At 37.8% G+C, this 24,852-nt stretch overlaps 1 protein-coding gene across 1 annotated transcript in view; it reads right to left on the reverse strand.

Annotated features, from left to right (window-relative positions):
- Positions 1-262: 262 nt before the first annotated feature.
- Positions 263-24,852, reverse strand: part of LOC306888329 (ryanodine receptor 1-like) — a 136,839-nt gene continuing 112,249 nt past the window's right edge. The window contains exons 87-109 of the mRNA XM_079446545.1: positions 19,090-19,170; positions 18,483-18,571; positions 18,213-18,341; positions 18,008-18,112; positions 15,130-15,159; positions 14,090-14,119; positions 13,708-13,789; positions 9,793-11,102; positions 9,265-9,344; positions 8,974-9,145; positions 8,729-8,815; positions 8,114-8,425; positions 7,644-7,774; positions 7,502-7,544; positions 7,284-7,417; positions 6,730-6,790; positions 6,484-6,630; positions 6,261-6,395; positions 6,018-6,174; positions 5,839-5,903; positions 2,715-2,815; positions 2,580-2,631; positions 263-1,928 (exon numbers count right to left, since the gene is read on the reverse strand). Of these exons, the coding sequence (XP_079302671.1) occupies positions 1,833-1,928; positions 2,580-2,631; positions 2,715-2,815; positions 5,839-5,903; positions 6,018-6,174; positions 6,261-6,395; positions 6,484-6,630; positions 6,730-6,790; positions 7,284-7,417; positions 7,502-7,544; positions 7,644-7,774; positions 8,114-8,425; positions 8,729-8,815; positions 8,974-9,145; positions 9,265-9,344; positions 9,793-11,102; positions 13,708-13,789; positions 14,090-14,119; positions 15,130-15,159; positions 18,008-18,112; positions 18,213-18,341; positions 18,483-18,571; positions 19,090-19,170 (3,629 nt within the window). The 3' untranslated portion in view covers positions 263-1,832. The remainder of the gene's footprint in view (positions 1,929-2,579; positions 2,632-2,714; positions 2,816-5,838; positions 5,904-6,017; positions 6,175-6,260; positions 6,396-6,483; positions 6,631-6,729; positions 6,791-7,283; positions 7,418-7,501; positions 7,545-7,643; positions 7,775-8,113; positions 8,426-8,728; positions 8,816-8,973; positions 9,146-9,264; positions 9,345-9,792; positions 11,103-13,707; positions 13,790-14,089; positions 14,120-15,129; positions 15,160-18,007; positions 18,113-18,212; positions 18,342-18,482; positions 18,572-19,089; positions 19,171-24,852) is intronic.

The raw sequence follows: 24,852 nt of genomic DNA on the forward strand, positions 1-24,852 counted from the left end.
GAAATTTTCGCACGTTAAAAAATAAATATGACCTCACATTGTGTCAATCACGTTTACACACAGCCTCCAAAACTTTCATCCATCATAAAAAATTCAGATCAGGTTTGATTTTCTGTTTTTGCATCCGTAGCAAGCATTTTGATAGGAAAGGATGATGGATACGAAAAAACGCATACAAAAATTATGGACTCGGTGTGCAAGGACCTTAAGGCTTATAAGAACCTACAGACACAAATCGAGCATAAAAGACATAGACAACAGTGCTCTTAAAATATTGGAATCTGTTTAATGTGCATTGAAACACAGGATTCAGCCTGATACACAGTCAGATCCAGAGAAGACGGTTGATTTCTTCTCTCTGTGGGCACACCAAAAGACCTCAACACACACTCTTAATGTGCTGTCACAACATGTCAGCAGAACGCACAAGGTGGAACATGCACATGTGAGTTTGTTTCAGTCGCTTTGAGACGTCTGATGCACAAATATCAGAGACCTATGACTACATACTTCACCTATATCGACAAAAATAAAGTATGAGATTTCGCCAAAAAGAAGAATAAAAATCTAAAAGGCAAAAACACATCATCTTTGTTACCTCTATGTTAACTTAATCTAGCTCACATTCCTTTTCCACTTTTCTACTAAATTCTGACCTATATACCCCGCCCCCCCCAAAAAAGGTACGTAATAAATACTCACTTGTGACATAATGAGTTCAGAGTGTCTTAATTATTTAGAGCTCCAACAAAAATATATCATCTATGTATTTAAGTGAATAAAGTAAGTTGCAGTCTTTCTATCTGAATGACACAGTATAGCAACATAAATAATACTGTGCATATAGTCATGATAGTACTTCTTTCCCATAATCAGAGTAAAAGGACGTCTTGTAAATCTAGAGAGGGGGTTTTTAATAAAACGAATGACCCACAAACTTTCTCCACCTCTCTATATTTGTAATACAGCATTGTGTAGCAGGACTGGACACAGTGTCCCATTACTCTAGACTCAAGACTCTAGAGTGCAAAACAGGTGGTTTCACATTTTTACAAAGTTAAAACTTCTCATGAGACCATTTGTAATTCTCTGAAACTTGAAAAAGAGGTGGGAGAGAAATATTGGGGTTGTAATACTTAGAATAAAATGGTATTAAGATATTTCAGTTGCACGCATTCTCAAATTCGCTCGATGCGCCAGGGAAAAAGCCTGGCTTGATATTTGTCAAAATGCTCTATATACAAGTCACAGAGCATGATGGCTATATTTCTGTGGTATACGTGAATAAATAAACATAAACAGAGCTTTATGTAAGCTAAAATTAAAAGATCTAGACAGCTACTCTACACATAAAAAGATCGCTACAGACTATCAATAAAATCATACTTAAATCCTCATTGTACTGTTAAGATTCAACATTAGGCACTGAGATTATTTTAGATTGATAGTGACAGACAAAACAGAGAGGAAAGGAAGGCTTTGTTTAGGGGTGTTTGTTCATTTTGGCTTGATGTGATTTAAAAAGTCCTTAGTGGATAGGTAAAGGCCATGTAGTGTGTATATACAGTTTAAAAAAACGTTCTTAGTCTTAGTTTCTTTTTCTCTCTCGTTTAGTCAAACAGGGTAATCAAAGGTTTTAAGAATTATGAGTGAGTTTGTGTGGTCTGTGTGATGTGTTGGCTGAAGATGAGGGCTGTGAGAGTCAAATCAAGGCTACAGTCGGTCATTTATCTCTTGTTCCCTTCTTTTGGCTATTTTTCACAATTCCCTCTTTGACCCTCATTCCTCAAAATGATTCTTATACACAAACACACACTTTCAAGGCTGTAGAATTAGCCAAGTTGATCTTCATACTGCTTCCTGAAACAGTCACCAGCTGGGAAGAAGTCCCAGCATCGCTCCTGGTACATTTTCCACACATAGGACTCCTAGAAAGAGAGAGAAATCAAACGAATACGCTGCATTACAAGTCAATTCTGCAAAATATTGAGAAAATTTAAATTACACATTTTATTTTTTTTCTTTTAATACTACTGTTCAAATTTTAGGGTCAGTAAAATTTTGAAGAAATGAATAGCAAGGGCACATTAAACTGATTAAAAAGGAAAGTAAAGTAATTTATAATGTTAATATATAATTGGCATAATGAGATAAAGATAAATGCTGTTCTTTTAAACCTTCTGTTAATCAAACCTTTAAAAAAATGTCATGTCAATCATGGTTTCAACAGAAACATGAAGATGCACAATTGTTTCCAACACTGATAATAATAAGAAATATTTCTTAAGCATATTTCTGAAGGATTGTGTGACACTGAAGACTGCTGAAAATTTAGCTTTACTTCACATGAATAAATTGCATTAAAAAATATATTAAAATGCAAATGCAATACTTCACTATATTACTGCATTTTGATCAAATAAATGCAGCCGTGGTATTCATAAAAAATCTTATAAACCCAAGCTTTTGAATGGTAGTGTACATATATTTATAATGTCTACCCTTTTAGATGGAATTGTTTTATTTGTTTGTTTCAGAAAGACATTTTCGGACAGTGATAAGAATAAAACAATATTGACCTGTCCTGTGTGCTCCGTTTCGTCTTTATTGATTAAATACATCAAGAAGAACCTAAATGGCAGAAAAAAAACATGGTTTCAAAATAAGGAACCAAATGTTAGCTCTTGTGGTTTCTGAATAAACAAAACACTTACATGTAATTGGCTAAATTGTGCTCCTCCAACGTATGCGTCTCGAAGCCATGCGGAGTCGAGTCAAAGTAGTCGCTTCCAATTCCACAAATGAAACACTTAGTCTTTAAAAAAAAATAAAAAGATCTTAATTTTAAGACCACAATCCATAATGCAAAACAAGTACATATTTAATTCTCAGCGGTTGCCCCAAGGGGCGCTATGGCACAAATCAGCAAAAACATCTTCTACAGTCAGTTTTCTCCTTTATTAACGTCAACCACTGTCATGACGAAGCAACGGTTTGAATAGAATCTCGCTGAGAAAGCTAGTTATTATTATTCCTTGCATCAGAAAGTGCCTACTTCCTTACTATATCGTAGCCGAAAAACTTTCAAAAGTTTTCAAAATGAATAGTATGTCCGTATTTGTAGTTTTCACTAGTATAAAACAATAGGCGAAGATGACCTACTACTTTCGCAGAGATTCTGAAGTGTGCATCCAGTGGACACTTTAGTACCCCATGAGGCCACAAGAGAGAATTTGTGAATGACAGTGAAGTCACACGATAATGACAACATGGTGGATTTAGCACATTTGTTTATACATTACACACATTCAAACTATATTAAATGTACTTTTAACGAATTCAAAGTTCTTTCCTTATCAAATGTAGTACCTATTTAGACAGCATGCAATTTCAGATGCACCAGATATGTTCATAGCAAGTTAACTGAGCTTGTAGCTAGCTATAGTTTGCATGGCTGGAAATATTTAATTAAATTGCATTTTTCAGATTTTTCTGGCCACAAAGTACGGTGGCCCAGTAGTGCACAAGACAACAAAATCTCCACAACGCAAAGTATAGGTCTAATTTCTTTTTGTTGTGGTAATTTCATTGTGTTGTGGCTTGTTTCTGTTGTGTTGTGCTAATTTCCTTGTGTTGTTTCCATTGTGTTGCGAATTGTTTTTGTGTGTTGTGCTAATTTTTCGTGGGTGTTGCGGCTTGTTTCTGTTGTGTGGTGCTAATTTTGTTGTGTTGCATGTTTCCATTGTGATGTGGCTTGTTTCTGTTGTGTTGTGGCTTGTTTCTGTTGTGTTGTGGCTGGTTTCCGTTGTGTTGTGCTAATTTAATTGTGTTGTGGCATGTTTCTGTTGTGTTGTGGCTGGTTTGTATTGTTTCTACACTGAGGTTTGTTAATGCCAGTGCAACAGACTCACATGTACACTCACATGTACATTTTGCATACAGGTGCATCTCAATAAATTAGAATGTCGTGGAAAAGTTCATTTATTTCAGTAATTCAACTCAAATTGTGAAACTCGTGTATTAAATAAATTCAATGCACACAGACTGAAGTAGTTTAAGTCTTTGGTTCTTTTAATTGTGATGATTTAGGCTCACATTTAACAAAACCCCACCAATCTCAACAAATTCGAATACTTCATAAGACCAATAAAAAAAACATTTTTAGTGAATTGTTGGCCTTCTGGAAAGTATGTTCATTTACTGTATATGTACTCAATACTTGGTTGGGCCTCCTTTTGCATTAATTACTGCCTCAATGCGGCGTGGCATGGTGGCAATCAGCCTGTGGCACTGCTGAGGTGTAATGGAAGCCCAGGTTGCTTTGATAGCGGCCTTCAGGTCATCTGCATTGTTGGGTCTGGTGTGTCTCATCTTCCTCTTGACAATAACCCATAGATTCTCTATGGGGTTCAGGTCAGGCGAGTTTGCTGGCCAATCAAGCACAGTAACACCATGGTCATTGAACAGCTTTTGGTACCTTTGGCAGTGTGGGCAGGTGCCAAGTCCTGCTGGAAAATGAAATCAGCATCTCCATAAAGCTTGGCAGCAGAAGGAAGCATGAAGTGCTCTAAAATCTCCTGGTAGATGGCTGCGTTGACTGGACTTCAGAAAACACAGTGGACCAACACCAGCAGATGACATGGCAGCCCAAATCATCACTAACTGTGGAAACTTCACACTGGACTTCAAGCAACATGGATTCTGTGCCTCTCCACTCTTCCTCCAGACTCTGGGACCTTGATTTACATATAAAATTTACTTTCATCTGAAAAGAGGACTTTGGACCACTGAGCAACAGTCCAGTTCTTTTTCTCCACAGCCCAGGTAAGACGCTTCTGACGTTGTCTCTGGTTCAGAAGTAGCTTGGTAGCCGTTTTCCTGAAGACATCTGAGCGTGGTGACTCTTGATACACTGACTCCAGCTACAGTCCACTCCTTGTGAAGCTCTCCCAAGTGTCTGAATCGGCTTTGCTTGACAGTATTCTCAAGCTTGCAGTCATCCCTGTTGCTTGTGCACCTTTTCCTACCCAAATTCTTCCTTCCAGTCAACTTTGCATTTAATATGCTTTGATACAGCACTCTGTAAACAGCCACACCTTTCAGTAATGACCCTCTGTGACTTATCCTCTTTGTGGAGGGTGTCAATGTTCTTCTTCTGGACCATTGTCAAGTCAGCAGTGTTCCTCATTATTGTGGTTTCAAAGAACAAGAGATACCCGGAATTTATACTGTAGGGATGGTCATTTATTGAAACTCAAATGTAAATATTCTAATATTTTGAGATACTGATTTTTGACTTTCATGAGCTGTAAGCTCTAATCATCAAAATTAAAACAAAAAAACTTTTGAAATGTTTTACTTTACATGCAATGAATCTAAAATATGAAAGTTTCACTTTTTGAAATAACTTACAAGAAAAAATGAACTTTTTCACGACATTCTAATTTATTGAGATGCACCTGTACTTCAGTTAAGTATTAAAGGAACAGTGTTATTACGGACTCATATTTTGGCCAGAAGTGACAGTTCAAAGTTAAATACCTTAATGATGGATTTGTTTCTTACAAACACACAGCTTTTCACTTCACAAGACATTAATTGATGCACTGGATGCATTGTGGATTACTTGTTTTTATAACCTTTTTAAACTCTCATTATGATGGCACCCATTCACTGCAGAGGATCCATTATTTACAAGTGCTAAATTTCTCCAAAACTGTTCTAATAAAGAAACAAACTCATCTACATCTTGAATGGCCTGCATTTTCAGCACATTGTCAATTGCAGGTAAACTATTCCTTTGTGTATTAAAATAATAATAATAAAAAAAAATTGTACCTCCATGTCCTCTCGGACCTGCTCCTGCTGATCTCTCAGCTCACCAAAGGCATCAATGATCAGACCTGCACAAAACACAAACATCATTTCATAATGCTATGAGCAAACTTTTTAAACATTAAATTTACAAAGTAGTAAATTGTCCACAGTGTCTAAATTTCTCTAAAAATGTTCCTTACCTTGAATGATGGCCAGCAGGATGACAATGACAAAAAAGAAGAAGGTGATGTCAAAGACCACACGATAAAGTTCATACTCATCTCCGGCTGGATCCTCGATCTCGTCTCCTATACCACCACCAGCTCGCACACCCACATACATGTGGAACAGATAACACTGAGAGAGAAGACATGATCACAGTCAGGCATGAAATTAGAAAGTGTAATTGAACCAAATATAGATATGTGAGGAGAAACACTTACAGTCATCATGTCGTCACACTTCATATCTGGTTCGTCTTCATCCTCACTCATGTTGTAGAACTTCCGGAAGAAATTGAAGGCCACCACGGTGTAGAGGTAGACCACCACAGCCAGCAGACCCACCGTCATCAACAGCTAAACCACAGTCACCAGATTAACATTTACATCTGGAAGAGACTTCTATAAAATCTCAGTCAAATATGATGTTATCTGAGAGCTGTACCTGTTTGCCATTGTGAGTTACAGAGGACAGGATGGTGCGCAGGGTTTTGACACCCATAGCGATGTCCAGCAGATGACAGGCGAAGAAAAAGTTGTTGTAGTGGCCAAGCAGTGACATTACCATATACCAAACCAGATACAGGAACGTCTAAGAGCAAAACAGAATCCAAATGAATGATCATTGCTATAAATATCCTCATCTAACTGAAACAACTTAGGAAAAAGTGTTGTCTTTACTGAAACTCACATTATCAGTGAACACCACTCCAAATTTCCAGATTTGGTATTTGATGTCAATAGATGTCAACCTGTGGATTCATTAAATTTTATAATGAGAAACAGAATCTCCATCCTGTTATTACATCATGTTTCAGAGCAGTGAAGAGTGTCTGAATCTCACACAAATGAATCCAAAAAATTAGATTGACCAGAGTAGTTCAATTCCCAAACAAATGACTCTTTTGAGCCACATTTTCAGTGATTTGAAAATAAAGAGTAGTACAGTTCCCAAACAATTTTTTAATGAGCTGTTGTGAACTGTAACTGTAGTGAATCATGCATTTAGTTTACAACTTTCTTTCTTTCTTTCTATCTTTCTTTCTTCATCATTTGGCAACTAAATTTCACTTTCCAAATATTCCCGCTTCAAAAATCATCAATGGAACAGTAAAGTAATTGGATTCGTTAGAGCAGTTCCCATCCCTACCTAATGGCATATTTGGTATTGAATCATTTTTGTTACTTGTATTGGCAGTTGACATTTTGGTGACACTTATGAGTGTGTTTTGTGTCTTTCTGTACCATGTGAACATTGAGGGATCAATCTGAGGCTTCTTCTCGTGTGTCAATGCACTGACATCAAGGGATGCTAGATCCATGCCGAGCAGCTCAGCGATTCTTTCTCTACCGTAGATATCACCATACTTCTCTAGCACCTACAACACAGACACACCGTAGACACGGTCAGTCACTGTCATCTCTCAATACATCCACACACACAAGTATAGTATGCTCCTGACCTTTCTCTTCACAAATTTGTCCCAGTAGTTGTTCGGGAAAGACCTGAGTGGAGAATAAAAGGGAATGCCATTACAGATCACACAGTCTTCACAGGGATACTTGCTTATACATTTATAAATAATAATAATGTAGTAGTATTACGGTGTATTGAGAACAAGTCTGTCCCACTGGCCCTTGATGTCGTCATCTTCTGGTTGTTCAGTTACATACAGACCATCAAACTCCAGTTTACGGGCCAGTTCCTTCTCTCTCTTAAAGATGACCAAAGGAACCTAGACATATGCGAAAAGGTTAGCAGTTCACACTAGCTTAACCAAATGAAAATAAATATTTCACTTCAAAATTACATTTGTCATAATTTACTCAATGCACGACTGAAGGCTTCAGAAAAATATAGAGTATAGTGTACAAGTTGTATGGACCACATTTATGACACTTCATGGTACTTTTTGGTCCTTTCAGTGGTCATTTAATGCTTTCATTGTTTGGAAAAGAGCAGCATTGACACGCTACTAAATATTTATTCACATTTCACAGAAGAAAGTAAGTCATACAGGTTTGAAATTACATGAGAGTTAGTAAATGATAACAAAATCCAGGGAACTCCTGACCTTCAGACAGTTGTAGCCAATGATACATAGGAAGGAAATTATGGTGTGTAAGATGGAAAAGAAGGACATAGCGGGCTGCATATATCCAGTGCTCTCCTCCAGGAAGAAGTGGACAAACCCTTCTTCCTCATCTTCCTCTCCATTCTCCTCCATTCCAGAACCTTCAGCTTCTCCAGCAGAACCCTCAAAGATCCCGGAGCCCTCAAACACACCAGAGCCTTCAAACACAGCAGAGCCCTCAAATACACCAGAACCCTCAAAAATAGCCGAACCCTCAAACTCCTCCTCTTCTCCACGTGGGCTGTCAGATACCTAGGGAAGAATAGCTAGCTTCAGACAAATTTGTTCTTGAAACAAATTACAGCGAATCACATGGCTGTAAAGTATTTTATTGTAGGGGTTCAATTTATTTGTTAATTTTTTTGCTGTTAAATAGTGATTAAACTACTCATTGACCAGTCTTTAGAATGCATAATGAATTTAGTGAATGTGTAAAAACAGCAGGTTAACTAAAAATGCAAAATAAATCAATAAAAATATTCCCAGACCACCCTTGTGGCCCTGTGGGGCTCCCAAGACTTCAGTTTGAAAAGCCCTGTTTTATTATCACATCACCTTGTAGAAGAGCAGAATGAAGTTGAGTGCAAAGGCGATAAAGAGAGCCAGGAAGCGCAGGTTGTAGAAATTGCGAGACAGATAATTCTAGAAGAGAAAGTGGTTTACCTTTTAGATGTCAAAAATAATGAATGAAAAATATTACCAATATAATGTAACATAATATAATTGAATTAAACATGAATCAACATACATTCATTCTACATAACTGTGAAAGATGTATATAGATAAATAACTGTAATTACCATGAACTTGATTCTTTGGACTTCAAGTTCATTCCAGAGTTCAAAGCCCTCTTCCTCTTGCTTCTTGCCTTTCTTTGCTTTAGCCTTTGCTTTTTTCTCCTCTAGCTCTACATCTGGTTTTTCCTCTGGCTCAGGTTCTGCTTCCTTCTCTGACTTTTCTCCATTTTCAGCACTTTGATGGACAGAAGGATAAGTCAAAGCAACAACAGCACAATGTTTATATTGTAATGAATAGGACTTCACAACATTCACCAATGAAAGTCAATCATAAATTTGATTCCTATTACTTACTCTGCTTTTTCAGGTTCAGGGGCTGCTTCTTCCTCTACTTTCTCCTCTTCTACCGCTTCGCCCGCTCCTTCTTCAACCACCTGAAATACCCACAGGAGAAGAATATGTAGACTAAGAGATTTAGATGACGAGTCTACAAAGCAAGAAGCACCATTATATTTGACAAACAGAAGGAGCACAATTTGGAAAAGGGGTGATGAACAATCCACATGCTGGATGTTCAGTCTTAATGTGTGGCCACATCAGTACAATTCGGGCAAAATTTCACAGGTTAAAAAGGTCCATAGTCTATTGTCTACAGTGTTGTGATGTACGTATGAAGCACCACTCACACAGAAGTCACAGATATCCATGTGATCAACTTATAACCATTGGGAAACTGTGGGGAAATATTTTACCCTCACATTAGCCTCCTGACTGAGTAATTCCTGACTAATTCCTACTAAAATTACCAGATTTCGCCAGTGAAAATTCACAGAATAATGATAACTGTGACTGTGACTACAAATGCAAAACTCTTTTTCTCACCAGCTTCCTCTTCAGGAGTGGGCTGCCTTCTGGAGTCGGAGGCTCCTCTGGCTCAGTTTCTCCCATATCTCCTAAACCGCCGTGAGGACCAAAACCAGGTCTTCCACCATCATCCTCTTCTCCTTCTTCTGCTTCCTCTTCTCCTCCTCCTGTTCCCTCCTCTCCCTCGCCAGCTCCACCTGATTCTTGTACTTTTCTTGCTCCTGGCTCAGGTGGAAGGTCACCGTGCACCTCATCTTGAGTTGGGTCGGGCATGCTAGTCAGAATCTCTGTCAATGTCATCTTCTTAGCTCCCTCCACCAGACCTCCTCCAAAGAGAGTGTTCCAGATGAGCATGAAGAAACCTTTGCAAACGCTGTAGATGAAGTGCAGGATGCCAAAGAGGACAGTATAGAGGAACATGACCAGACCAACAATCATGTCCTTTATGGTCATTTTCCTGATTTTGCGGTAACGACGTCTGAGATTGCGGAAAGTGAAGAGACTAATGAAGTTCATTACGCTCTTGATGAAGTCTGCAAAGGCTGAGCTGGATTCAGGTGGTGCTGCTTCTCCATTACCTTCTTCTCCTTCTCCCTCTCCATTTCCACCACCACTGCTCTCCTCCTCATTTTCTTCATCCTCATCTTCGATCACCTCCTCTTCCTGCTCTGAGATCTGTGAGGCAATGTTCATCTCAAAGATGGTGTCCTCGCAGAAGTTCACAAAGAGCTCCATCTTCTCAGACTCACCACCCTCATTGACGACATCAAAGATGAACTGCCGCTTTGACTCTCTAACCTGAGGCATCTCCCACTGGTTGCGGTTGGCCTCGCTGATTTCAAAGTAGATACGTTCTATTCTCTTGCTGGCACCCATGATCTCAATACGGCCCAGGAAGGGTCGGAAGTAGTTCAGCACACTCTCAGCTTGCTCCAAAAAGTTCTGCAAGCGAGTGTCATGAGGAACATGCTCAGAGAGGTTGGTGAGTAGCACAGCAATGTTGAAGCCGATGTCTTTGGCTGGCTCTTGGAAGCGATCGGCAAACTCCTCAAAATTGATCATCTCGTTCTCATCGGCTTCAGAGCAAGACAGCAAGAACTGGATCTCAGATGGAGTGTACTGCTTCTGACTGTCCATGGCCTTGGAGAAGTCTTTCTTGGAGATAAGGCCACGAGGGTCTGTCACATAGTCACGGAAGGCATCTGATGCCACGATGTCCTTCAATTTGAGGAACATGTCGAAGAACTTGAGAATCATCTCTACGTTGCTGGATGACTCAACCAGCATGTCAACCATCTGGCGAGCGATTGTGCCATTCACAATGTTACCTGTAATAATACAAGAAGAAATAGGCTATAGATCATGACTTAAAGGATTAGTTCACTTCCAGAATAAAACATTTCCTGATAATTTACTCACCCTCATGTCATCAAATATTCATGTCTTTCTTTCCTCAGTCACAAAGAGTTTTTGGAGGAAAACATTCCGGGATTTTTCTCCATATAGTGAACTTCAATGGTGGCCAACGGGTTGAAGGTCCAAATTGCAGTTTTAATGCAGCTTGAACAGGCTCTACATTATCCCACCTGAGGAATAAGGGTCTTATCTAGTGAAATCTTTAATTTTCAAAAAAAAAAAAGATTATATACTTTTTAATTACAAATGTTTGTCTTGCACTAGCTACGAGATGCGTGTCCATGACTTCACACATTACGTAATCACGTTGGAAAGGTCACACACATTAGTTCTTGTACTTCGGTTCAAAAAGGTAGGGTAGGATGAAAAACTCCCTCTCATTTTCTCCTCTAACTTCAAAATCGTCCAACATCGTTGTTTTACCTTTTTTATGTAAAGGTCGTTTGACTTTCTTTGCACGTTCCCTTTGTAAACACTGGGTCGGTACTTCTGCCTACCTTTCCTATGTGACAAGACATATTTTTGCTAGATAAGACCCTTATTTTCTTCGTCTAGGATCGTGTAGAGCCCTTTGAAGCTGCATTGAAACAGCAATTTGGACCGTCAACACGTTGGTCACCACTGAAGTCCACTATATGGAGAAAAATCCTGGAATGTTTTCCTCAAAAACCTTAATTTCTTTTCGACTGAAGAAACAAAGACATGAACATCTTGGATGACATGGGGGTGAGAAAATTATCAGGGCACTTTTATTGGATTTATTTATTCCATTTTTAACACCATGCCAGCATCAAGGCTATTTTCATGGTGTTCTATGAACAGATTATACAAGGTATACAATTAACAAAAGGTTATAAAAGACATTTCAGACATACACTAGACAAAAATTCTAAAATACATTCAGATGGTACATTTTTAAATAAATCAGTTAGACACACCTCTGAATAAAACAGTTGTCTATTTACTTTAAAAACAGTACAATCCAATAAAATATGTTTAACGTCATTTTAGTTTGGCAAGTAAGGCATGATGGTGGTTCTTCACCTTTTAATAAAGGCAGCGGCTATTTACACTAAGTGTAAATAGCGATAGACGCTATTTACACTAAGTGCAAATAGCAATAGATGCTATTTACACTCAGTGTAAATAGCAATTAGATGCTATTTACACCAAGTGCAAATAGCATATTTTTTTGGCAGCGGCTATTTGCACTAAGTGTAAATAGCGATAGACGCTATTTACACTAAGTGCAAATAGCAATAGATGCTATTTACACTCAGTGTAAATAGCAATTAGATGCTATTTACACCAAGTGCAAATAGCATAATTTTTAGTGACAGATGCTATTTACACTAAGTGCAAATAGCGATGGATTCTATGTACACTATGTTAAAATAGCAAGATTTTGTGCTATTTATACTACTTATTGCAAATAGTGGCAATTATCTGCACCTCAGTATTGTAGTACATTATAAAACAGTACGCAATAATAACATACTGAGTGTAAATTATAATTTTAATTCAAATTTATTAAATGGATGCCACCTTATTGGGACAATAAAGCCCTCCCTACACCTACCCGATACTTTATTTTCAACTTTTTGATTATTTCCTTCATTTTTATTGAAAATAAATGCCTTTCTGATGCGATATGAGATTTGAAAAGGGAGAAAAAAATGTTTGGCAAAAGGTGGGCTCGAACTCGGGTCGCTCGCGTCAAAAAGCATGCGCCTTACCATCTACGCCACTGAAACTGATGTTGATATAGCTTCTTTTCTTAATGTTGACTAACGCAATCACACGTTAGTGGGCGGAGTTAGTGTAAATAGCCTTTGCCAACAAGATGGGCTATTTGCACTTAGTGTAAATAGACACTCCGTTTAATAAATATCCATCTGTAAATCTTGTATGACCTAAAAGACACCTTGTAAAAACAACTTGGTCATACCTAGATTTAAAATTAGTAAAAAAAAAAAAAAAATTCTTACACTAGGATTTGTTTCATATAACTTATTTTCATGTAATTTATTCCATTCTATCTGAACATGTCTACATGTCATTAATATAAGAGTTTATCACAGGTTTGACATCACAAAACCTCGGAAATATTCAGTTAGAGTACTTCTTTTGCAGTGATATCTGCCTTCTTGTTAACAGAAAAAACCCATATGACCTGGAACCCAGCAGAAGAAAAAACAGTCTGCTTTGGCTAAAATCTTTATAATTATGGGATGATCAGTCTTTACATTTTCAAGTGCTTGAAGGCAGGATTTTGAATCTGTGAAAATTAAAAAATGTTTTTCTTGTTAATTTTCTATATTTTCCAAAGTCAGTAGTAGAGCACGAGCTTCAGCTGTGAAGATAGAACTCTGTCCTGGAATTCGCACACCAAGACGTTGGTCTCCGATTATTGCTGCTGCCGATACTCGATTATCTGCTTTGGGTTTTATTCTGGAAGTGAATCCTTTAAATGGCTTTACAGATTAAAGTTAAATTTGATGGACAAATATTTCTTACCCTCCAATAGAGAGAGAAGCATCACCACCATGTCCTTCTGCAGATCCAGAAGCTCCTTCAACAGACCAATCTGACTGGAGTCCTGTTTCACACAACCAGATTCAGACACAAAAAAAAAAAAAAAAAAATCATTATCCAAAAAATGTCTCAAACTCTCATTGATAGAGAGCATAAAAGGACCTTTCTGTTCACATATATTGCTGGTACTCCATAAGTTTTAATATGATATGCAGCATGGAACCATGAAAAGAGATTTACCGAGAACACCAAGTATCCTGATGAGGCTAAATTTGATTTTAGTGACATAACTAAAATCTGTATTTTTGGGGGGTGATGTGGGAGATGGAACAATTGGGACAAATTCCACCTACTCTCAGCTTACCTCAGAATGTGTTCTACTCCAGAAATGATCCTGGGTTTGCGTTTATAAACAAACACAAACATAGCATCACATACTGTAACCTAACATCTAACACAGGGACATTTAAAGACGGATATGAAGATAAAACAGCCAGAAGCGGACTATCATATTCTTTATGACTTTGTATCTGCAACATATTGCCATAAAGTGGCATAATATGTAATTCTCAATAAATAACTAGGTTCTTTGCAAGCACATTTTATACGTGCCTAGCTAATGGTCTAAAGCATATGAAGGAATGCCAGCAGACTCATCAACAGTCTTTCATACAGAACAATATCACACACCTGCAAACACAGTATACACACTAACACGTTTAACAACAAAAGAGCACAAAGGCCTGCACATACACATTAAGAAAGATTAGATGAATCTCACAAAACTGCAAAATCAAAAGCAAGAAAAAAATAAAAGGTATATTGCTTCAAAGAAACTAATTTATATTATATTCATAGGTTCATAATACAATATTACAATGAATATCATTTGGTTTAGGCTAATTGTAATTGAAAAATATACACATACACACACTCTGCAATGAAAATAAAACATATATAAAATAATTTGATACTTTTTCAAATGTGACCCAGACGTGATCTTGACAGGTTTTGTGAGATTTACGAAGTATTGTACAGATTTTCTTGAGACTGTATGTATGTCTGTATTTGAAAAGAGTAACAGTGCAGGTCGAGGGAAATACATTTCCTCTATGAGTGAGCAACAGCAGGAACATGGCATAGTGACACCTCCCTCAGCTCCAGTATATCAAAATAAACCCAACAAGGTTAAGACTGCTTTCAGAAATTCAACACTGATACAGTGGGGACAGAGGGAATGTACATGACAAAAAAAGCAAGTGAAAACACCTGCAGAAAACGTGCCGACGCATAAGCAATTCAACGGAAACAGGAAGCAAAGAAGAAACTGTTCTGTGTACTGTATACGGGTGTAGAAAGCAGTGCACAAGTGCGTAAGATGGAAGCAAAAACAAAGATCCTTACGCCATTTCGGAGTCCAGAGTCAGGGTGCATCTGGCAGGGTTACACATCAGAATAAAAATGTTACCCATCGACATTTTTAATACATTTTTGTATTTTGTATTGATTTTGTATCTCCCACTCTCTTACATTCACTCAATTCCTTTTAAGTACATTCACTAATTCCATTTTTTTTTATTTGCATGTCTGTTTTTTTATAGTCTCTCACTTCTAGTTATGCAGACAACCAAGGCAAAGCTGTTTTGTAGTAAAATTAAGTAAGTTTAGTTGAAAAATAAGCTCATTACAATTAAGTTGGCCTTTTGTAGGCCTCACCTATAATATAAAACTCAACCGTGTCAATTTGTCTTTTAGGAACCAACTTCGACAGGTGGGCACTAGGGATGGGCGATATATCGCATGCGATATGCATGCGCATCTGGTCAGTAAAGCCGGTTCCTTGATTAGCGCTAAATCTCCATTAACTGTTTTCAAATGGAGCGGCATTTAATACACAGAGTCGTAGTTCACTGACAAGCTACGCAATTTGCGTTCATTGTCGAAGGCGATATATCTGCAATAATGAAAGCGATATTGCATAGCTTGTCAGTGAACTACGGCTCCGTGTATTAAATGCCGCTCCATTTGAAAACAGGTGATGGAGATTTAGCGCTAATCAAGGAACCAGCTTTACTGACGAGATGCGCATGCAACCAGATGCGATATATCGCCCATCCCTAGTGGGCACTGATCTTTCGACAGACTGGAGACAAGTAAATCAGCCATATTCACATTTTTGAAACCTGAGAGAGTGGGAGAGATTCTCAATTTTAAGAAATACAAAAATGCAGTACACAGGTACCAGATGTGTAAAACACAGAACAAAATCAAACAACACAACAGAGAGGTTAAGAGAAACAACGCATGATTAAAGATTACTAGAGCATCAACATTCACGTCACACAGTGAACATGTTCCACATTCATGCATTAGTGGCAATACTGGACTAAACATTTATATAATAGAATAACAACAGGGTGAAATACAATCCATTCGATAATCCACTATGATCAAGTTTGGAAATAATGATCAACCAATTAACCGATAAACACCACAATCAGACAAATTCTACTCTATTTAAACCTTTTATGTATGTATATGTTTTAAATAATGGTCTGGTCGAAACGTCACACACTATGCGAAAGTTTTTTAGATACATGTTTGATAGTTTTGGAGCTTTGGTGTTGCCGACTTTACATTTAAAAGACGTTTCTACTGGTTCTTTAGTCGAGCACCCATTTGAGATCGATGTGCGTGCTGTTGCTTACTCTATTTAAACCACAATTAAAATCATAATTACATGTTAGAAAAGCTTGCCATAAAATATATGATACTTAGAAATTTAACAACCAAGGGCCAGTTGGAACTAACAGCTTGCACCAGCGTAAACAGTCTTTTGCCCTTAAAATAGTAGTCAGGATTTACAAAAGACACGCAGTAATAAATTAGCGCTGAAAATGCGTGGACAGTTATTTTTGTGCCTGACCTTATCAAATATGCATTTTTAGGAGTTTCCCTTTTTAGATGCTAATTTTTTGGGAGGAGAGTATTAAAATTAATCACGCAACGTGATTTTCTACGGTTGCGCTTATCAAATTACTGGTATTTACGCCATTATTTAAAGCCCAAAAAAAGCAAAGAAATGGCTGCAATTGTTGTTGCTAGGAGGAGGGACAGCAGAAAAAAGAGAGTGCGTGGTAGAAGGGAGATGATGTTTTTCCATACGTATTAATTTATTTGGAATGCCAGAAGAACACATTATCTGAACAAATCAATTGCCAAGCTGTTATTTGTAATTTGCTTCAGGAAATAAAAGATGACTTGGAACCCTCAACTAGGAGGAGTCACCCAATACCAGTTCTATCAAAACTTCTTGCAACCCTTAATTTTTTTGGCCTCTGGTTCTTTTCAACGTACTGTGGCTTCTTTATTTCTTTATTTGCGACGATGCTAATTTGCGCTGCGCTTGGTATATTGTGTTGGTTGATATGTAAATGAGATGTTTCATCCGTGTTCTTTAATTTGTGCATTTGTTAGTAAATCACCCGCAGAAATTTCCACACCCATCAGCGCTGTTTTGCCGTTTAGTAAAAGTGATATCTCCTTATATGTTTTAATACTCCAATACTCCAGTAACTCCAATACGGTTTCTTCTAAATCTATAATTTATGATATAAACAGGTAGAAACTGACTCAGGGAGTTAATAACCAGTCAACACCAAATTAGCAAATGGATCAGTAACTTATTAAAAAAAGTATTAAATAAAACAGATTTTAATAAATTAATTAGACTATGCATAGTAACAACTAAACATTAGTACTGAGAAAAAAATGCAACCTCCAAAACAGAGACAATAAGTCTACTCTGATCATACTTATATAGAATATATAAGTATGTACATGTATGACATGCATTTGATTTCTATTCTGTTGCACAAATTATAAGCTCAATGCAACTCAAACACTATAAAAATGAACATTTGGAACATCTGAAAAAAGCTTTCATCTGATTTAACATCCGGATATTCCTGCTCTTAAAAACACTTTCACAAACATTTATTGCAGCAATACTTAAATAAATAAATAAATAATGCATTTTTTTCTCTGATTTCCTTTGTGTAAAGCTGGTGAAATTATGTTTAGATTTTAGATTAGGCAAAACTCAATGACAAGTATTTTAATGTCAAAATAAACCAACATACAGGTGATACTGATTCAGTGTTGACGGAACCTTTCCAGGAAATATCCGGGGTCTTCTAGGTGCAATAACATTGATCAATATAATAAGATTTATCAGTCACGTTAGGGGGGGGGTATGTGCGCTCAACATGTGTGTTCCTACCTGTGCTAGCTTCATCATCATGTGTGCGAACACGTGCAAGAAGCCCACCACGGCATCCCACAATCTGCTATGAGCCAGAGACTGCTGATTACCAGTGCAAGGCCCCTATGATGAAGAAACAAACAGAAAACAGATAAAACTATGTTAAAGATGGAAATTTGCAAGTTTGAAAGAGCTCGACTGCATATAGCGGTGACGTCAGTACCTGGATATACTCTGTCAGGCTGTTGAAAACCTGTTTAGCAACCGTCATTGCCTTAGAAAAGTTTCTCTTGCCTGGTTCATCAATTATATCCTTCCCAGAGTAATACCAGTAGAAGTCACTGATAGACTCCTGAGACAGAAAAAACAACAGAGTGAGGACACATATTCACTTTATTTGTTTTCTTGTTCTCAAACGCAATGACATTAACACATGTCCAAATACTTTTGGTGCTGGTGTATGTAGAGGAAGACAGGCGAGATGAAGCTATACCTGCAGTCTGAGCAGATAGTCAACAGTGCAGATGATGATGTTGATCGTAGTTGTGCTGCCTGTCTGTGTGCGCAGATAGTTCTGGAAATCTGGAGAAAGATGGTAATGCAAAACCAGCTGTTCTTTTAAATAATTAGGTATTTCACACATTTTCATTACCAACTTGGGATTTTTTTATGCTTACCAAGGCTGCATTTATTTGATCAAAAATACAGCAAAAAATAGTAATATTGTGAAATATTATTACATTTTAAATAAAATATTCAAATGTAATTTCTTATTTTCATGGAATCCATGATACAATTTTTTTTTTTTTCAGGATTCTTCGATGAACAGAAAGTTGAATGTTTTTTTTTTTACATTTTAAAAGTGTTTTTACTGTTCATTTTGATCAGTTTAATCTGTCCTTGGTGAATACAAGTTAAATTGTTACAGTGTACAGTATATGTAGTGTATATGTAAAGGCAAAATTTGAACTGAGATGTTCATGTTTTTTGGAACACATCTTTTTATGACTTCATGATTTTCTTTTAAAACACTACAGTGAGTAAACAGAAGTGGTGGAGGAAGTAATCAGAAGCATTAGTCTGCATCTCAGGAAGCTCACCGTTGTTGTGGCCTTCACAGAGCAGCTGCAGGAAGCGGAAAAGGTCGCAAGTGAATTCATCATCTGCCATCACTTTCTCTTCTAAACAGGGACACACACAGCATGAATGTGCGAGAAGAACTCCTGAACAGTGCTTTACTGTATGAGAGTGTGAACTACACTAGACCTCTAAATGCAAAATAAAGTGGTGAATTAATAGACATAAATAGTTTTTACAATTAATTTCAAAGATTAAAATGGTTAATTTGTGAACTAAAATGTGACAATATATCTCTAGATAAGAATATAACCAGACCATTCTTATGCAGATGGACAATTTTCTTTTCTTTTTTATATTAAAGAGATAGTTAACCCAAAAATAAAACTCATGTCATTGTTTACTTCCCTTGTATTATTTTAAACCCATAAGCTATTTTCCATGTAATCTGAGTTCCGGCAGAAGGGAAGTTTTGAATTTTGTTAAAAAAAAATATAATACCCTTAGTGAAAAGTAAATATATTAAAATAAATTTGAAATAAGTTTATTTCATGCTAAGTATACTACAAATACATTGTCATATTTATTATGTACTTCATTAAATACCCTGCAATAGTACTTTTAGTAGACTACCTACAGTCTGCTAAACTGGACAAATTTATTTTGTACTTAATGCACTTTAATTGTGCAGAAGTAGTGCTGAAGTCCAACTAAAGATATGCTGAAGTACTGTATATTTGATTGTACTAAAGTAGAACTATTGCAAGTATACTTCAGATAGACTTTAAATATCTTGCATTTAAAGACGGATATTTTTCAAAGATCATACAATCCTCATCAATAGTGACATTAAAACACATTTTAGGCAAGAAATGTGCATTGTGCACAAGTAGTACTCCAAATAAAGTTTCATTTTAATTTTTATATCAGTAAGTCTCAAGCGATATGTCAGTAAATATGTTAATAGATTTGAACTATACTTAGTATATTGATATAATAGATAGTATATTGATATACTAATATATTGATATTAGTATATTGTTATATGTCTGTGGTTTTCTGTGTGACCTAGTTTTCCCCATTCTGTTTAATTAGTCATTCAGTACACCTGTTGTCTTAATTATCTCATTAGTTCCCTTTGTTTGGTTCTTGCTTTTTAAGTCCTCAGTTCTCCCTTAGTCTGGAAGTTCTCCCTTAGTCTATCTTGTCTATGTTATGTTGGTTTACTTGCCTGTCTCCTGGATTTGTTAATTAAAATATATTTTTGTTTATCTCTGTCGTCTTCGTGCTATTGTGCCTTACCAACCCATGACAGAAGAACGGACCTCTACAGTTTTTTGCTGAATTTTTTGTTTCCTTTTTTTTCCCACTCCCTGTCACTATGGACAATCCCAATGTTGCCCTGCTATGCCTGGAGCAGAGGGACTGCTCCCTAGAGACTCACACCAGGGATTTTTTTGGAGTTGGCATGCCTAACGCACTATCCAGACCACTCGCTTTGTGTGTTCTACATCTCTAGCCTCAGAGAGTGGTCTAAGGCACGTCTCCCCGGGAGCGGTCCCTCTGGACAATTTTGCCGCATGTGAGGAGTGGGTGCTGGAGAATAATGGACTATACTTCTCCGTCTGCCCCGCAGATGAGGACATCTCCAGCCCCACTCCCAAATCAGTGACCAGCCAGCCGTCATCCCGCTGCATGGAGATATCGCCTGAGCCCACTCTAGACAGAGAGCTTGAGCCTGCCGTGACACGTGAGCCAGTGCTGAAACCCGCGACTGAGCCGATCGTCACCCAGGATCCTGAGCCTCAGGAGTGTTCTGACCAAGTGCGTGAGCCGGCAACATTGTCTGTTCCTGAGGGAGTTTTAGTGGAGATCGAGGGCTTGGAGGGAAGCTCCGCCCACACTCCCGCCGCTGAGGGTGAGCTGCAACTGGCCACTGGATTATATATTGAGGAACTTATGGACATCTTTGATATGGATTTGATCGACTGGATTGGGGAGGTGATTCCCAGTGTTCCTGAATCTCCTGTGTCTCCACTGGTTCCGCCCAGCTCCTGTGTTCCCTCCCAGCCTCCCTCTCCCACCTCCTCTCCTAAATCCAGCCAGTTACTCTGCTCTGTCTCTGCTGGTTCCTGCCAGTTCTCTCAGCTCGCCCTCAGTCAGCGGCAGCTGGGCGCTCTGATCTGCCGCTTCGGGACTTCCAGTCTCCAGCTCTGCCTAAGCGTGAGGATCCCCTGTCTCCGCCTCCAGCCCGCGTGCCCTGGACTCCACCTCGGTCCTTCGACCCATCGGCTCTGCCTTGGCTCCTAGCTCCCTCGTCTCCACCGTGGCCCGTCATCCCACCATCTCCACCGGGCTCCCTCGTCCCTCCTGCTCTGCCTTGGTCAGTCGTCGACCATCCGCCGCCTCGGGACTCCACTCCTCTGGCTTCACCTTGTCACTCCATCCCTCTGCCTCTGTCAGGCTCCTCTTTCCCTCCTGCTCCACCTTCTTCCTCAGTCGCTCCACCGCGGTCTTCCAGATCCCCGCCCACGCCTCGGTCGCCTGAGCCTTCAGCTCCGCCCTGGCCCTCTGGATCCTCAGTATCGCTCTGGCTCTCCATCTGTTCGGCTCCATCCTGGGCTCCCCTTCAGTTGGAATGTTACGACGCAGGGACGCGCCTTTCCGGGAGGGTGCAAACTTTTAAGTCTGTGGTTTTCTGTGTGACCTAGTTTTCCCCATTCTGTTTAATTAGTCATTCAGTACACCCGTTGTCTTAATTATCTCATTAGTTCCCTTTTTTTGGTTCATGCTTTATAAGTCCTCAGTTCTCCCTTAGTCTGGGTCCGTTCTCGTCTGTTATGTTGGTTTACTTGCCTGTCTCCTGGATTTGCCAATTATGTTTATCTATGTCGTTTTCGTGCTATTGTACCTCACCAACCCGTGACATATATAGGTTTGAACTACTTATGAGTTGTTGTTGTTTTTTTTACAGCATGTAGCGTCATTCAAAACCATTCAAACATTTGGGGTTAGTAAGATTTTAAAAGAAGCCTCTTGTGCTCAACAATGCTACATTTATTTGATTAAAATAGAGTAAAACAGTACCATTGTGAAATGCTATTACAGTTAAACATAACTGTTTTGATTTTTTAATTTAGTTCTGTGATGTAAAAAAACTATTTTCAGAATAATTAATCCAGTCTTCAATGTCACATGATCCTTTAGAATCATTCTAATATGCGGATTTGCTGCTCAAACCTTTCTAATTACTATTAATGGTGAAAATGTCTGTGCTGGAAACCATAATGCGTTTTTTTTCAGGACTTTTCATGAATAGAAAGTGCAAAAGAACAGCATTTATTTAAAACAAATCTTTTTTTAACTTTATAAATGTCTTTACTGTCACTTTTGATCAATTTAATGCATCCTTTTTGAATCATTTCTGAATAATCTCTGCATATTTTTTTTACTGACCCCAATCTTTTGAATTCTAGTTGACATTTATAAATTTTGTTTCACAGAAAAACAACAACAACAACAGCATATGGGTTTGGAACGACACAAGGGTGAGTGAATAATGACATAATTTTCATTTTTGGGTGAACTATCCTTTCACTATTCAGGGTGATTAGGGTGTCTGTGTTCTGTGAGATAACCACTTCACAGCACTTCCAGCCCAGCTATTAGCATGTTAGTGAACCACAAAAACCTGCTGTTCACTGCAGAGCAGACCAGCAAACGTGGAAAGGGGAGGCAGAGACCTGACGTCCACATTGAATCCAGACTAAAGCCCTCCCTCCCCTCTCCCAGAATGGCAACACCCATACAGTCTGATAGAGTACACATTGAAAGTACAGCCACTTTGAAGGGACATTTGGGACATTTATACACTAACTGATAGAAAACATCACCATGTATGGAAATACACAGGGATATAACAGACATGGAACATGGATAAACGCAACCGACACTGAAATGAGACACTACACAGTGAGATCTTCATGAAGGACACAAATGGAGAAGAGTTTTGGTCTTCTGAAACAAGACCTGAACAAAAAACAGCACACAGACACACAATCATGCAAAACAGATCTACTGCACTCCTGGAGGTGTAGGAGAGAACTGGAGGGGAAAGATGAGCCAGAGGTAATGTGCTAAGAAATATAAGTGGTGGAATAAGACGCTATTTGACAAGAGTAAGACTAATAAGAAAAACATGAAAAATACCATTGTGTGGAAAAAAAAGGACATAAAAATTAAGCTATTTTCTGAATAAAATACATGCAAAGATGTCAAGAAATGGGAAGTAATACATTTAATACACATCACACAGATTTAGTGCTCAATATATGTCAGTCAGAGAGTGAGTATCTGGAAACGAGGTTAGCTAAAAAAAAAAAACAGGTGTTTGACACCTGTTTAAAACAGGTGTCACACAACTTCAAATCCCCAAAAAATAGAAATTATAATAATAATAATAAAAAAATCACTGGTTACATCTTTATGAGTGCACTGCTATGTCATTAAAACACAATTCAAATAACTGACTTATGCAAATATATAGTTAATTACAGTATCATTTAATTCAATTATAATAATTAATAAAATACTATTGTTTTGTCATAGATATCATGCATTACATTTTGGCCATCTAGTTTCAGGATACACTGGCTAGTAGGGTATAAGTCAAGTCATACTAACTATAAAGCATAAATAAATGTTAAATCAGCAAGCTGTTAATTTAAATGTTCAATTATGTCCATTAATTTGTAGGCCTGTTCAACTCTTCAAGATGTTCACTTTGAAATGCTCTCCATAAAGCTCTCAAAATTGGATCACTCCATTGGGGTTTAACATTGCTAAGCATTTGCTTGAGTGTTCTGGGGCCAAATTCACAAAAATCTTCTTAAGATATAACAAAAATGTTCCGAATAGCAATTCTTGAACAAAAATCATAAGATTCTTAGTTTTTTCCATACAATAACGGCAGTTTGGCGCTTCTTGCCCAAGACTTGCTGTTCAACTACTCAAAAGTGGTCATTTTGTGCTGCCTGCAGATAAGCACAATAGTCATAAGTGCACACTTTATTCATTCTAACTGGCTTGACGTGGTTCAGCACATCGTCACATTTTTTTTTTATCGCATCATGGTTTTAAATAGTTATTTTTTAAAGAGCTTGCTTCAAGATGAGCTGTCTGAGCTCTGTCTTTCTTGTACTCTCTCTAGACTGAATCATCCTGCAAAAATTTGTCATAATTGTAAAAACTAAAAACAAGGTCCCTGTTTTCCTTGTTTTCACAAGTACGATCATTGTTTAATTTATCAATCATTTGTGTCACTTCTGTATGGAAGCCCGTTTCCACCACTGCATAAAAAATAAAAATGGTAATTGCGACTTTTTATCTCACAACTCTGACTTTTTTTTTCAGAATTGCGTGATATAAACTCGCAATTCTGTGGAATAAAGTCAGAACTGCAAGATATAAACTCACAGAATTTTCTCAGAATTGTGAGTTTATATCTCACAATTCTGACTGTATAACACACAATTGCGAGTTATAAAGTCAGAATTGTGAGATATAAACTCGCAATTCTGAGAACATAGCAGCCCCCCCCCTTTAACTCGCAATCGCAAGTTTATATCTCGCAATTGTGACTTTATAAATCCAAATTCTGACTTTATAGCTCGCAATTGTGAGTTTATATCACGCAATTCTGAGAAAAAAATCTGAATTGTGAGTTTACATCTCGCAATTCTGACTTTATAACTTTTTTTTTTTTATAACTTTTTATTCAGTGGCGG

Source organism: Barbus barbus (genome assembly GCF_936440315.1).
Source record: "Barbus barbus genome assembly, chromosome: 22".
NCBI classification, from domain to species: Eukaryota; Metazoa; Chordata; class Actinopteri; order Cypriniformes; family Cyprinidae; genus Barbus; species Barbus barbus.